We start from the raw sequence: 16,091 nt of genomic DNA, 5'->3' as shown, positions 1-16,091 counted from the left end.
CCATCAGCATCAACAAGGTAAATGGATGAATGGTGGCATATTGATCAAATGAAAAGAAAAATTAGTCAGCAACAAAAAAAGGAACTACCAATAACATATAACACAGATGACTCCCTAAAATACAACACGGCATGAAAGCAGCCAGACACAAAAAAGCACTATCTCTGACTCCATTTACATGAAATTCTAGAAGAAGCAAAACTAATCTATCTTAACACAAAGCAGAAAGTGGTTCCTTTTGAGAGTGGATTTCCTAGAAAAGGGCATGTATGAGAATCCAATAGGCCGACAGCAATGTTCGGGATCTTGTGTTACACATTTGTCAAATTCAATGACTGTAAACATAAAGTCTGTGGGTTTTATTTTATGCAATTATACTTCCATTAAAATAAGGTTTATAGAAACGACACTTAAAGGAAGCCATGCCCTGCAGCCTTGAGCCATGTTAGATGTCAGCTCATACCTTAAAATAAACATGGTCACTGCCTCCTATTCACACATACTAGCACAATCTATACACAAGTATTCTCTGTATGAATTAAGAGCCTGATTTTTGATGAAGGGCGGGAATTTGTGGAACACACAGCATACTCTCTTTCTTAAAAGTCATCTAAGCCACTCACCCCCATTATAAATAATGCAGTTGTGCAAAATCCACTTTGCATCAGCCAGGAAGGCTTCTGTGCAGCCATACATTTTCTTTTTCGCGTTCTGGGAAGAAAAGCGATGGAGCATAATCACGGAGAGTCTAGACAAGCCACAGTCAGTGACTCCTGTGTCCCCACATAATTTTCCTAGCAGTCATCTGCCAAATTAATTAGCGTTCTTCTACTCAGTTCCCAAGGAGATTCTTTTTAGCCTACAACACACTGACTAAAGAATGCTTTCATTTTTCAGATCTATAACCCTATAAAAATGCACTCTTTGAATTTATTACAATAACTGGAATTTTCTCTTATAGTAGCTGTCATTTATCATGCAGCTTCTTCCAATCAACAGGGCATTTTATATATTTATACATTATTTATTATTAGTCTCACACAAACCTCACAATAACTCAATGAAGTACTTATCATACCCATTTTACAGAAGGGCAAACTGAGGTATACTAATGTTAAGGAACATATCTAAAGTTCCACAGCTCTTCATTTATAAAGCTAAGTTTCCAACTCCATCTCTTGAATGCCTTCTTTATTCCACAATTTCCTAAAAAAGACTGGATGTATGGTTTTGGAGTTATCAGGGAAGACAATATGAAGTAATGGTTCTTCCTTGTGAATGCATTTCACTGCCCATATTTTGCGGTGAACAGTCTGAAAATCAGCATCAGGATGATGTACACCATCTAAAGTGTTACAAGTGTAATTTGCAGCATGGAATTTTAGCATGAACTTTTATTTTTTTTTTTTTTTTTTGAGACGGAGTTTCACTCTTATTACCCAGGCTGGAGTGCAATGGTGCGATCTCGGCTCACCGCAATCTCCGCCTTCCGGGTTCAGACAATTCTCCTGCCTCAGCCTCCTGAGTAGCCAGGACTACAGGCACGCGCCACCATGCCCAGCTGATTTTTTTGTATTTTTAGTAGAGACGGGGTTTTACCATGTTGACCGGGATGGTCTTGATCTCTTGACCTCGTGATCCACCCGCCTCGGCCTCCCAAAGTGCTGGGATTACAGGCTTGAGCCACCGCGCCCGGCCCCAGCATGAACTTTTAAAAACACCTTCAGGCATTCAAGAAACATCCTTATTAGTAGATGAGGTCAAATTCTAAGAAGCTACATCTTTGCTAATCTGGAGGCTTTCCAGACACTTAATTTTCTCTTCTCCCTTCCTGCCGCTCTCATTAGCACCTTCAAAAGAAAGGGGAGGTAACGCTCAACACAATGAAAGCACTAACTCTTAGAAGCTATGGTTTTTGCAGGTAAAAAGCTAGAATCACGAAAGTATTACCAATGAATTTCAACATTCCATTGCAATCTTGGAAGAATGTTACAAAGGAAAGATGTTAGAGAATCAAGAGTTCTTCTATCCAAATAAAAAAGGAGCAACGAAAATGCAGAGAAACAATTTAAGATTGTTATGTCGAACTTGAGATAGAACACGGGCAGTGAGGGAAGACCCTTAGGCATCTCGACAACTGCTGGCTACAATGGTCAGGTTCTTTGACGGAGGCCAACCTTTTCCAATGTACAAAGGTCCATTGGATGGAAGATGTATTCCGCATAGTCAGGGTGCTGTTCCAAAGGAACGGGCTTCTGGAATGCGTCTGTCTATAAAAGAGAAGATATGCGCAAGAACGAAGCCATCATTACTGTGGAGAACCAAGCATTCATCCTAACAAATGGCCTGAAAAACAGAGACAGCTTCTCAGCTAATACAGTGCTAAAGGTTTCCATAAAGGCTGACCTTGGGGAGCTTCAAATTGGTCTACCTTCTAATTCTGCCTGGTGATTGATAATTATGAGCCCAACCGTGTTGCAGTTTTATTCTTGGTTTGGTTTCCACTATACACTCAAGAAACAGATCCTGTCCTCTTACATTAAGAGTGACAATTACAATACGCACTGTAAGTTAAAAAGATGCTTTAACAAAATCAGCAACATTCTGCCCTGACTGATTTGACATCTAACAATTTACTTGAGAAATTAATGTCTTCTTCAATTTTTCTTCTTGGTTTTTAATTCTACAGGGTTGACAAGTCTGTGTGACTCATTCGTTTTGTAAATTGTCATTAGCACATATAATTAAGCCTATGAAAATCGAAAGTAATTCCTTGCCATACTCAACATAAAAATTCTATCATAGCAAAAAAAAAAAAAAAAAAAAAAAAAGAAATTCTGCAAACCAAACTTGCGTGGCATGAGGCATAACAAAAAAAATGAAAAAAATAAATAAATAACAAAAAAAAGTAAACCAAACTAAGGCTATACCTTTTGCTTCCACTGAATGAGATTTTGAGATTTTGTTTAAAAGGGCCCAATTTGTTAATGGTTCTCAACTGAATGGTAGCCAATTGGCATACTCTTAATTCTTTTATAATAACATCAACATTTCAGAATATAATTCAAAGCAAATTTTTTTTTTAAACAAAACCACAGTGATTAGCCCCAAGAATCTAAATTTCTGTATATTAATGGACTTAGCAAACTCTCAAGAGCTATACAAAGGGTCACCACTAGCCCATATGGTGCCTTTGTGCAAATCGGATGGGGGGCACCACATCCACAAGTTTCTCTAGTTTCATCTCTAGGGGCCGGGCTCAGTGATTCACACCTGTGATCCCCGCACTTTGGGAGGCTGAGGCAGGAGGACCGTTTAAGGCCAGGAGTTGAAGACTAGCCCGGGCTATATAGTGAAACCCTGTCATTAAAAAAAAAAAAAAAGATTAAAAAAAAAGTTAGCTGGGTGTGGTGGCGTGTGCGTCTATAGTTCCAGCTACTTGAGAGACTGCGGTGGGAGGATCACCTGAGCCCAGGAGGTTGAAGCTGCAGTAAGCTATGATTTTACCACTGTGCTCCAGCCTGGGCAACAAAGCAAGCATGAGACTGCCTCCAAAAAATAAAAAAAAAGGAAAAGAAAAGAAAATATTCATCTATAGAAGAAAGGTCGTAATATGCTTATTATATTGTCAAAATAATAGTATTTTCAAAACCAAGTTATTTTTCTGCCATTTTCCTGAAAAGTATTATGATAAATATTCAAACCACAGTGGCTATGGTATGGCTGAAACTCACAGGTGGGGAACCACTGTGAGGTACACAACTGGCCGGCCCAGCCCCCACATGCACAGTTTCCTCAAGGGGCAAAGGCTATACATTAAATCCCTCTCAAAATTAAAGGAACTAACCACATTCTCACCCTCTGTGGAAAAGTCACTGGTTGAGTTTGAAGGTTCCATCATCAAACCTTGGACATAAATAAACTGTGTTGTGCTCAGCTTCCTCAGTGAAATGGATTTTCCTAACTCCCATGGTTAAGCATAGAAGCACAAAGCTCTCCTTGCTGGATGTTGTATGAGGTTTCACTTTGCAGCCAATCAGAATTTTTATCCCCCTCAACTTTTACTATGTCATTGCCCAATTGATACAGTTTGGCTGTGTCCCCACCCAGCCTCATCTCGAATTTTTATCCCTACATGTCCAGGGAGGAACCTGGTGGGAGGTGACTGGATCAAGGGAGTGGTTCCCCCGTGCTGTTTTCGTGATTGTGCCTGAGTTCTCCTGAGATCTTATGGTTTAAAAGTGTTTGACAGTTCCCACCCCCTTCCTTCTGCTGCCATGTAACACGTGCCTTGCTTCCCCTTCGCCTTCCATCATCATTGTTTCCTGAGGCCCCCCCCAGCCATGCAGAACTTTGAGTCAATTAAACCTCTTTTCTGGCTAGGCATGGTGGCTCACACCTGTAATCCCAGCACTCTGGGGGGCCAAGGCTGGAAGATCACTTGAGGTCAGGAGTTTGAGACCAGCCTGGCCAACATGATGAAACCCCATCTCTATTAAAAATACAATAAAAAAAAAAAATCAGCCAAGTGTGGTGGCAGGCACCTGTAATCCAAGCTACTGGGGAGACAGAGGCACAAGAATTGCTTAAACCAGGGAGGCAGAGGTTGCAGTGAGCCAAGATCACACCATTGCACTCGAGCCTGGGTAACAGAGCAAGACTCCGTCTCAAAAAAAAAAAAAAAAAGCCGGGCGCGGTGGCTCAAGCCTGTAATCCCAGCACTTTGGTTGGCCAAGGCGGGTGGATCACGAGGTCAAGAGATCAAGACCATCCTGGTCAACATGGTGAAACCCCGTCTCTACTAAAACTACAAAAAATTAGCTGGGCATGGTGGCACATGCCTGTAGGCCCTGCTACTCAGGAGGCTGAGGCAGGAGAATTGCCTGAACCCAGGAGGCAGAGGTTGCGGTGAGCCGAGATTGCGCCATTGCACTCCAGCCTGGGTAACAAGAGCGAAACTCCGTCTCAAAAAACAAACAAACAAAAAAAAAAAAAACAAACCTCTTTTCTTCATAAATTACTCAGTCTTAGGCAGTATCTTTACAAAAGTGTGAGACCAGACTAATGTACCAATTAAACTTCTTTGGGACATACAGTGCTTACTACTACAACTGAGAATTAACTGAATGCCATCATAGCTGATGTGTGATTTACATACGCTTGAATTTGGGGACACAAGAAGGCCCAAAGAATACATTAGGTGCCTATAAAGCTACGCTATTAACAGAACAAAACAAACGTCACTACATTCATTTACACTTGTACCAAGAGGAACGTTCTTCTTACCCCTGGCTGTTTCATTTTCTGAATAGCAAACTTGAGCAGGTAGGATAATTGTTCAATGGTGAGCATTGTCATGGCTTTACTCTGGGTCTCGATGCATTCTGCTACTGTAATTTTCTACAAGTCAAAGTCATACACAAACGTCCAGTTAGAAAAAGAAATTACCATCCATGTACTGATTTCTATTTTTTCAGTCAACTCACACATAAAAAGCAATTCTCATCCAAATGAGCCTTGCTGTTTCGCTTAGCAAAGAACAAGACACACCAGATCTACTGGAACAAAATGCACCAGATCAGTGGGTAACTATTAAAAAGCACATTCATCTATTTATTACCTTATCAGGAAGCATTTTTAGCTCATGAAGATAACATGATCTGAGGGAAGATGTGGGTAGACAGGGCCTGAAAAATCATTATTACAACCTTTAGGTTTCAAGAACGAGATAGGAAAGGGAAGGCCGGGTGGGCACGGTGGCTCACACCTATAATACCAGCACTTTGGGAGGCCGAGGTGGGCGGACTGCTTGAGCCCAGGTGTTAGAGACCAGCCTGGCAACATGGTGAGACTCCATCTCCACAAAAAAAATACAAAAATGAGCCAGGCATGGTAGCACACGTCTGTAGTCCCAGTTACTCTGGAGGCTGAGAAGGCTGGAGCCCAGGAGGCAGAGGCTGCAGTGAGCCTTGATTGTGCCACTACACTCTAGCCTGGATGACAAAGCAAGACCCTGTCTCAAAATAATATATAAAAAAAAAAGAAAGGAAAGGCCACGGATGATTTCAGGGTGATTACTTCACAGGATGAATACTTATCAGCCACTTATCCTGATCCTCTTAAGGTTCTGAGCTGTCGTTCTGGAAACTGACAAGGCATTAATTCAAAGACATCACTGATGGAAAGGGACAGACTTCCCTGCAGAAAGATTACAAGGGAAGGCAGTGGACTAATAATTCATTGTCCATCTCCCCGACTTTGAACCCACCTAAGACATTGTATCAAAGTACACAAGGAGCGCAACCTAACCTAACTGCCTATCTCCATGGGCAAGAGGTATCAGCTCATAAGGGAAATTCCCATCAAAGGAGAGACCCAGAGGAACGTCTGAAACCAGATTCTGCTATGAAATCTGGTACTATATCTTAAGGCTTCAGAATCCTTATGTAGCAGCAACAACAAAAATAGCAAATTCTGATCATGTCAGGAAACACTCTTTAACCATCTGTGTAGGGAGAGCTGAGAAAAGTTTTCTCCAATTAATTTGGATTCAGTTTCCATTTTTCACATCTCTGGGGCCTCCAAAAGGAACTCTCAGATGTGTCTCGTTGGTTGTCGAGGAAAAGGCCAACACAAGAGTCACTCGGAAGCTGAAAACAGTGCATGACGCACGCATCTATTTGCTTAGCTACCAGAGCCTGAAACATTCAGTCTTCCAGTTGACTGCCATATCAACTCATCCCTGGGAGAAATTCAGGGACCTGAATCTTAGACACAGAGCACCTGTTTTGTTTGAATCTGGTTTGGTTCCAGGTAACTTATCCATAGCAAACACTAAGGCTGCCTGCCCAACTACCATTCATTCCCTCTCAACCCCCACTCCTTCTTCCTGGCAGGCAGTGCCTGGTTCGCACAAAACAAAAAGCACCAGATAAGCAATTTTCAAGGCTTTTTTTATACCAGGGACTGGTGATCCAATGCTAACCAATGAGCCCAGGGGCAAATCAGCTGGGGATGATGGACAAAACTTTTCTGCTTGATAAAAAGAGATGCAAGGAGAGACATCTCTTGGGATGTCTTTTGTGACATCCCAAGATGTCACAAATTTTGGGAGAATTTTTGTGTCTACACACATAATACCTGAACCCCAGCAGCCATCTTATGGCCATGGGGAACCTATAACCTCAACAATGAGATGGAAAAAGTGTGGCTCTGAATGACTCTGGCCTGGCCCTGCCTCTGTCTCTGAGTTCTGATGATAACAAATCCGTATTGTTTCAGCCACCTTCCATCAGGGACTAGTGCTTGCATTAACAACTATTACTTGTTGGTCGGGCCCAGTGGCTACACCTATCAATTCCAGCAGTTTGGAAAGCCAAGGTGGGAGGATCACATGAGCCTAGGAGTTCAAGACCAGCCTAACATAGCAAGATCCTATCTCTACAAAAAACGTATTAAGTAGCCAGGTGTGGTAGCGTGCACCTGTGGTCTCAGCTACTCAGGAGGCTCAGGTAGGAGGATCGCTTGAGCACAGGAGGTCAGGGCTGCAGTGAGCATGATCTCATTACTGCGCTCCAGCCTGGGCAACAGAACAAGACTGTGTCTCAAATAAAAATAAAAGAACTATTATTTGCAGGAAAAGCATCCTATCAGAGCCGCTATCATCTCTGCAATATCATTAAACAATTGGGAAGAGGTGGCCAAGACAAACAAAAATTGGCGAAGGTTCCAGATCCCATGCCAAATGTAGTAGATAGGGTCAGGCTCTGCGTGCAGAGGAGGGTGCCACTGTGCAATGCAAACTCCACATATTTCTCCATCTAGAATAACCCAAAGAGAACAGCAGCCACCTTTTGCCATATTAGAGAGAGGACGTCATCACATTGATTTCATGTCTACTTTCTTTTTGTGTATTTATTTTTCTTCTCTCCCTACACAAAAGCATAACAGACACTGACCTATAGCTTGCTTTTTTTTTTTTTTTTTTTTGAGAAGGAGCCTCGATGTCGCCCAGGCTTGAGTGCAGTGGCATAATCTCAGCTCACTAAAACCTCCTCCTCCCGGGTTCAAGAGAATCTCCTGACTCAGCCTCCCAAGTAGCTGGGGCTACAGGCACGCGCCACCATGCCCAGCTAATTTTTTTTTTTTTTTTGTCATCCACTCCCTGCCCAGCTAATTTTTTGCATTTTTAGTAGAACGGGGTTTCACTGTGTTAGCCAGGATGGTCTCGATCTGCTGACCTCATTATCTGCCTGCCTCAGCCTCCCAAAGTGCTGGACCTACAGGTGTGAGCCACTGCACCCTGCCAACTTGCTTTTCGCCCTAGTAAAGATTATCTGGATCATCTTTCCATTTCACGCGTGGAAAACTTCCTCATTTGAGATGGAACTCCAATGTACCTTTTTTTTCCTTTCTTTGAGACACGGTCTTGCTTTACTGTCCAGGCTAGAATGCAATGGCCTGATTACAGCTCACTGCAGCCTCAGCCATCTGACATCAAGCTATCCCTGAGGCTCACCCTCCCTACGCAGCGGCGACTACAGACACACACCACCGTGCCTGGCTAATATTTAAAATTTTCTGCAGAGATGGGCATCTGGCTATCTTGCCCTCACAGGTCTTAAACTCCTGGGCTCAAGCAATATCCTACCTCGGGCTCCCAAAGTGCTAGGATTATGGTCACGAGCCACCATGCTCAGCCTCCAATGTATCTTTGAATCCAAGAGACATTCCACGTTAAATAATTGTGGAGGACAATTATTTAGAGATGACATTTTTATTTTCAGTGATTCAAAAGAGCACCAGAGTTGAGGGTCTCCAAGAACAGGAGCCACCTCAGAACAGTGGAAACCCTGATAACTGGCCTAATAAGGGTGCTTGGGCTTGCTACACAGGAGGCATGCACACCGCCCCCACAAAACCCCCGCACCGCTGCCTCCGGCTGGCTGCCTGGAAGGTCTCCCCAAAATGGCCTCACAGGTCACTCCTCTCCTTCATCAAGTCTTCCTCAAATTTTAGTGAGGCCTTCCCAGGCTACCATGTTCAAAATGAAAACACCTTGCCCCCTGCCCAGATTTCCTATTCCCATCCTGAATTTGTTTTCTTCATAGCACTTTTCTTTTTAATTCACGATATAGAACATCATTTATTTTGGTTTTTGTCCTTTTCTGTTGGGAAAAAAAAAAAAATGTGATTCATGCCTGTTTTGGGGCACTGTCACATCCCCAACCTAACAGGCACTTCAGCAATACTTGTCACACAAAAGAAAGCCTCAGCCGGCTACCACGGGGAATATGCAGTCAAACGCGGTCTTCTCAGCCAGGCCACTGCTGATGATTCGATGACGCGGCAGGAAATGGCATCCAAGAGGGAGAAGAACAGCACGAGATCTTTTCGAAATGTGTCAGCCGTTCATGATTTTGGAGTTAACTTTCAAAAAGTTCATCACAGAAGATTCAGAGACGACAACTGCTGATCTCCAAGCAATCCAAGGACTCATGAGGAGCCAGAAATAAAACTCCATGCAATTGTCTTTCCAAGAGCTGCAGTACTGCGGCCGCTGCCGATGATGGTCGAGAAGGGGGTGACCAGGATAGAACAGGTGGAAAGCAAGAAATTTCTCTTTTCCATCTATCTGGATTATTTGTAAATTTAAAAATAAAAGGAAGAAAGAGAAAGGAGAGGAAACGAGGCAGGTAATGCATTCATTCATCAGGAACTAACCTCACATTCAGGACAAAACCAGTCCCCCTCTGGTTCCGATGTCAGTCTCAGACACTTAGCGTGATAAACCCGGGGACAGAGCTCACAGCAAAGGACTTGGCCTTCCCGGTGACAAACCCAGCAGTAGAAATCATTCCGTCCATCCTGCGGTACAACATCAACAGGGTCTGTGGTGAGTGGCTGCTTCATATAGTAAAACGGACCATGTCTTAGTTCTGACTGAAATGTAGGCAAGAAAGACAGGTTTGGTTTCAAAACAAATGTGCATTCTCAAAAGGAATTTGAACAAGTACATCAATAACAACAAAAGAAAATTACAGCATTTCACAAATTCATTAAAAAGCCAAACTATTTTAGGTTAGTCTACTAAATACAGCATTAGCAAGTTGTTAAGTTTTATGAAGATTTTTCATTTTTCTATTTTAAGAGGCCACAATTGAAAGCTGGTATCTAAGAGTTACTAGGCAGGCCTAGCAGAATAGCACACTGGCTACAACCCAGATCTACCTGGGTTCAGATTTTAACTCTGTCATTAAAGGTCATGCACCTTAACCACTCAGCTTCAATTTTCTCATCTGTAAGATGGAGGTGATAAGACCTAACACTTCGTGGTACTGTGTTGGTATTAAAGGGATGATATAATGTGTGCATATTTATCAAAATGCCACCATACTAACAATGCTAATGTGGTTAGAAGCCCAATTTATAGAAGTCCCAATTTACAAAGCCAATGAAAGTGTAGCAGTTTGCCCTGGGATTCTTTAAATGACAGACATTTCGAGAACAGATCAACTGGGTTTGAGTCACCAAAAAATTGTTATCTAATTTTTAAGTTTACCCCCAATAAAGTGTTTCTGAGCCAACAAGAGGCTTCCTAAAGCCATGATTCCTGAATATCGTAGGTCCTTGTTTTTGCCAGGGAACCATGTCTCTTATTTGACATCAGCAATGGCAGAAAGATGAGATGGGTGGCCAATTCGGGGGCACTAGACTTCTTCCTGTCCCCAAATGTCAAGAGAAATACGTCTCTAACGATGTATGATGGAATCCAGCAAAGCCACACTTGAACACAAAAAGTCACTCAAAGGAAACTTAAAATGTCTACCAGAAAATGTCTATCAGAAACAAATATGAAATCCTATTTAGGAAGTACACGTAAGTCCAGTGGGAAGGTTCAAAAAGACATGGTAATTAGCTGCGTGATCCTAAGAAAGCGACTCAACCCACTTTGAGCCTCAATTCCCTGGCAATAAAACCACGGAGATAATTTAGCCACAGCATATTACCTACCCTCGGGTAAATCTCACTATAAAACATGTTTCTTTTCTGTCCTTCAGCAAAACATGATGGTTTCCTCCATCAATATCTTCTATGCTGGTGAGATCCTGCATACTTTTTGATGATCTTACGAATGGGGATTTGCTAAATGGCTACCATTGGTACATAGGAATGTTGTCAGATTTCTAATACCGACCTCATATTTAGACAGTTCCAATAGTTTATTGACTGAAAATCCAATTACTCTAAGTAATACCAGTTTTGCCTCTTCCTGTCTAGTACTTTAACATGACTTTTCTTTTTAATGGTTAAGACCTCCAGGATAACGTGCAAGAGTTGCCAAGATTGCAGGCACCCATATCTTGTTCCCAGCTTTTATTATGAGGTTTTCTTTTGTATTTGAGACAGGGTCTTACTCTGTTACCCAAGCTGGAGTGCAGTGGCATGATCTCGGCTCACTGCTACCTCCACCTCTGGGGCTCTACCAATCCTTAAGCCTCAGCCTCCCAAGTAGCTGGGACTACAAGTGAGCACCACCAGGGCCAAATAATTTTTTGGGTGGTTTTCTTTTTTTGAGATGGAGTCTTGCTCTGTTACCAGGCTGGAGTGCAGTGGCACCATCTTGGCTCACTGCAACCTCCGCCTCCTGGGCTCAAGTGATTATTCCACCTCAGCCTCCCGAGTAGCTGGGACCACAGGCATGTGCCACCACACCCGGCTGTTTTTAGTTGTTTTTTTTTTAAATACAGACAGGGTTTTACCATGTTGCCCAGGCTGGTACTAAGGGTTAATGTTCTAAAATGCCTGGTATTTCCACAATCCTTGATGAAGAGCCTTGTAGATGCCTGTTTAGCATCTTTGTTAACCAATGTTTCTAAGCCTCTCTATTCTCATTTCTATTCTACAAAGTAAGTAGCTAATATTTATAAATGTGATTTCACAATTTTTTTGTTTTTGTGAGACGAAGTTTCCTTCTTGTTGCCCAGGCTGCAATGCAGTGGCGCAATCTCAGCTCACTGCAACCTCTGCCTCCTAGGTTCAAGTGATTCTCCTGCCTCGGCCTCCCAAGTAGCTGGGATAACAGGCACCCACTACCACATCCAGCCAGCTTTTTTTTTTTTTTTTTTTTTATGTTTAGTAGAGATGAGGTTTTATCATGTTGGCCAGGCTGGTTCTGAACACCTGACCTCAGGTGATCCACCCGCCTTAGCCTCCCAAAGTGCTGCTCCCAGCCGATAAAATTATTCACAAGAAGAAGGATGTGCTTGCTTCACCTCCCCACCTTGATTCTAAGTTGCCTGAGGCCTCCCCAGCCATGCTGAACTGCTGAACTTCGAGTCAATTAAAATGCTTTCCTTTATACATTACTCAGTCTCGGGTATGTCTTTATTAGCAGTGTGAGAATGAACTAATGTAGTATGTATGAAATATAAATGAATTTTATGTTTAGACTGGGCATGGTGGCTCACGCCTGTAATCCTAACACTTTGGGAGGCCAAGGCCAGTGAATCACCTGAGGTCAGGAGTTCAAGACCAGCCTGGGCAACATGGTAAAACCCCGACTCTACTAAAAATACAAAAATTAGCTGGGCATGGTGGCACATGCCTTTAATCCCAGCTACTCAGGAGGCTGAGGCAGAAGAATCGCTTCAACCCGAGAGGCGGAGGTTGCAGTGAGCCAAGATTAAAAAAATGTATGTTTAGGCTTGGGTCCCATCCCCAAGATATCTCACTATGCATATGCAAATATTCCAAAATAAAAAAAAAAATCAAAAAATCAAAAACACGGCTGGGCGTGGTGGCTTACGCCTGTAATTCCAGCACTTTGGGAGGCCGAGGCGCATGGATCACAAGGTCAGGAGTTCGAGACCAGCCTGATCAACTTGGTAAGACCCTGTCTCTAAAAAATAAAAATAAAAAAGTTGGCCGGGCGCGATGGCTCAAGCCTGTAATCCCAGCACTTTGGGAGGCCGAGGCGGGTGGATCACGAGGTCAAGAGATCGAGACCATCCTGGTCAACACGGTGAAACCCCGTCTCTACTAAAAATACAAAACATTAGCTGGGCATGGTAGCGCATGCCTGTAATCCCAGCTACTCAGGAGGCTGAGGCAGGAGAATTGCCTGAACCCAGGAGGCAGAGGTTGCGGTGAGCCGAGATCGCGCCATTGCACTCCAGCCTGGGTAACGAGAGCGAAACTCCATCCAAAAAAAAAAAAAAAAGTTAAAAAATAAAAATAAAAAACACTTCTGGTCCCGAGCATGGATAAGGGATACTCAACCCTTACTAGTCTTACTTGATGTTGGGAAAACATGGTTACTTAGTTAATGAGATTTATCTGACCAGCCAGGCACGGTGGCTCACACCTGTAAACCCAGCACTTTGGGAGGCTGAGGCGGGCAGATCATGAGGTCAGGAGATTGAGACCATCCTGACCAACATGGTGAAACCCTGTCTCTACTAAAAATACAAAAATTAGCTGGACGTGGTGACATGCACCTGTAGTCCCAGCTACTCCAGGAGGCTGAGGCAGGAGAACTGCTTGTCCTAATTTTATGTGTGTGAGAGTGTTAGAGTGTTACTGGAATCCAGCCAGGGATGCCTCTACCTGCCCTGCAATGCGCAGGACGTCTCCCACAACGAAACTTTCTGGCCCCCAGTGTCACCAGTGCCAAGGCTGTTCGAAAGCGGAGGATGCAATGAGCCAAGATGGCACCACTGCACTGCAGCCTGGCGACACAGCAAGACTCCACCTCAAAAAAAAAAAAATTTATCTGACCTTGGAGTGCAGAGGAAAGACTCAAACCTGGGTCTCCCAGCACTCTCTCTTCCCAGTGTCCCTCATAAGACTGCTGAATCCAGGAGAGTGTGTGTTGACTTAGTGACCCCCCTCAGAGAACATTATCTGTAATACAAACTAAGTTCAGCTTAATGCACAAAGGTGGAAGGAAAGAACATCTGAAAAATAAGATGACTACTAAAAACCCAACAGAAGGGGGCATGAGCAGCATCCAGAGCATGGGCTGTCAACCTTGGCACTGGTGACACGGCGGGGCAGAAAAGTCTTTGTTGTGGGAGACGTCCTGCGCATTGCAGGGCAGGCAGAAGCACCCCTGGCTGGACCTCGGTAACACTCCAGTACCCTCATACACATAACATCAGAACAACCAAAATGTCTCCAGACTTTGCCCAACGTCCCTTGGAGGTCAAAACTGTCCCTAGTTGAGAACCACTAATGTAGAGGGTCTGCAGTCAGCCTAGGAAAATGGTTGCTTTGAATTTATTGTAGGGGTATGGGGGAGGTTAAAGAGGAGATAAGGGGAAGAACAGGAGGAAGGGGAAGACAGGGTGGGCAATTTTGTTGAAACATAAACTATACATACCAAGCAAACAGAACCATTTCCCCGTTTTTCTTTTTTCAGAACAGTTCCTAACCTGAGTGGGGTCTTCTAGGATGCTACCATGGTTTTTGTAAGATAATAGTAAGCTGTTTTTTTCAGTATCTGACTTCTTTTCAATAAGTTAATAAAAGGATAGGAAGAGTTGTTAAGAAGCTAGAAGAATCACCCAGGCGCAGTGGCACACGCCTGTAATCCCAGCAGTTTGGGAGGCCAAGGCAGGCAGATCACCTGAGGTCAGGAGTTCGAGACCAGCCTGGCCAACATGGCGAAACCCCGTCTCTACTAAAACTACAAGCAGGCACCTGTAGTCCCAGCTACTCAGGAGGCTGAGGGAGGAAGAAGTGTTTGAACCCGCAGGCGGAGGTTGCAGTGAGCCAAGATCACCCCATTGCACTCCAGCCTGGACAACAGAGTGAGGCTCCGTCTCAACAACAACAAAAAAAAGAAGCTGGAAGAATCAAATGTGACGGCTCACCTTCCTAACCAGCAACTCAAGTTTTCTCTGTCTGATAGTAGCTGAGGTACAGATGCTTCATAACTCAGTTTCTCCTGGTGCTCCCCTCCCAACCCCACCACCACCTGGCTGGGACTGGGTGCCCCTAGGAGAATCCTGAGGACTGCCTGGCTGCTCCATACTCTTTTCAGAAAATTTTCTCCTTTCCTGAAACAGCAGCAGTTGCTGAGAGCTAGATGCCTGGTTAATCGCCTTATCAATCAGATATTTTCCTTATCTGCTGCTTGTAAGTGTTTCCCGTTCCACAAAAATAATCTGATAACAAATATGGAACATTTTAAAAAGAGAAAGCAAATCATTTCAGGTAAAGTGAGTTATGATTTTTCTCCCCTCCAAGTATAAGGTGTGTTACCAGCCTGATAGCTAGGGAAATAGGTTGCAACCTGTGTTATCATGGAATATTTGCAAGTTATTATGAGATGCTGCAGGAGGGAAAATGTTCTTATTTTCCTATTCCTTCCACAGGCTGGCTAACAAGAAAATAGAAAAGGCCTGACTATTTGCTTCTGGAATAGCTTCACTGATACCAGGAACAAGCAAACTTTTCCCAGAAAGGGCTCTATAAGGATAGTAAATACTTGAGGCTTTGCTGGCCATTAAGGTGTCTATTGCAAATACTCAATTTGGCCACTGTAGTGCAAAGCATGCACAGACGATACATAAATGAATGACTGTAGCTGTGTGCCAATAAAACTTTATAAACACAGGCTCCAGGCAGCATCTGGCTGACAAGCTGTAGTTGCAGACACCTGGTCCACATAAACCAGAGTATGGATGCTCTGACTGTGTGTGAACACAACGTCCATGCATGGAGGACAAGGACCACAGACTCCACTTCCTACAGAGGCCACACAGGAACCACACAGGAGTGAAAAAAAGCGATAACCTCAAGCCGCACACAATGGCTCACGCCTGTAATCCCAGCCCTTTGAGAGGCTGAGGCGGGTGGATCACGAGGTCAGGAGATGGAGACCATCCTGGCTAACATGGTGAAACTCCATCTCTACACTAAAAAATACAAAAATTAGCTGAGTATAGTGGTGCACAACTGTAGTCCCAGCAGCTCAGGAGGCTGAAGCAGGAGAATTGCTTGAACCCAGGAGGTGGAGCCAAGATGATGTCACTGCACCCCAGCCTGGCGACAGAGTGAGACTCCAACTCAAAAAAAAATACAAA

At 43.7% G+C, this 16,091-nt stretch overlaps 1 protein-coding gene across 19 annotated transcripts in view; it reads right to left on the bottom strand.

Moving 5' to 3' along the window:
• The window catches only part of ZMYND8 (zinc finger MYND-type containing 8), a 138,187-nt gene that overhangs the window by 77,481 nt on the left and 44,615 nt on the right, over positions 1 to 16,091 (bottom strand). For 15 of the 19 annotated variants that reach the window (XR_004264346.1, XM_032263602.1, XM_032263593.1 and 12 more), the window contains 4 exons: positions 9,724 to 9,942; positions 5,287 to 5,400; positions 2,178 to 2,270; positions 624 to 711 (listed from right to left, as the gene is read on the bottom strand). Coding sequence is in view for 18 of the 19 variants with exons in the window: in XM_032263602.1 (XP_032119493.1) it covers positions 624 to 711; positions 2,178 to 2,270; positions 5,287 to 5,400; positions 9,724 to 9,912 (484 nt within the window). In the remaining variant the exon portion in view is untranslated. The remainder of the gene's footprint in view (positions 1 to 623; positions 712 to 2,177; positions 2,271 to 5,286; positions 5,401 to 9,723; positions 9,943 to 16,091) is intronic. The other 4 variants (XM_032263606.1, XM_032263604.1, XM_032263607.1 and 1 more) reach the window with 1 other exon arrangement.

The sequence above is a fragment of the Sapajus apella genome, unplaced genomic scaffold (assembly GCF_009761245.1).
Source record: "Sapajus apella isolate SASKATOON/1434 unplaced genomic scaffold, GSC_monkey_1.0 scaffold137, whole genome shotgun sequence".
NCBI classification, from domain to species: Eukaryota; Metazoa; Chordata; class Mammalia; order Primates; family Cebidae; genus Sapajus; species Sapajus apella.
This window is presented reverse-complemented; position numbering and strand designations above follow the sequence as displayed.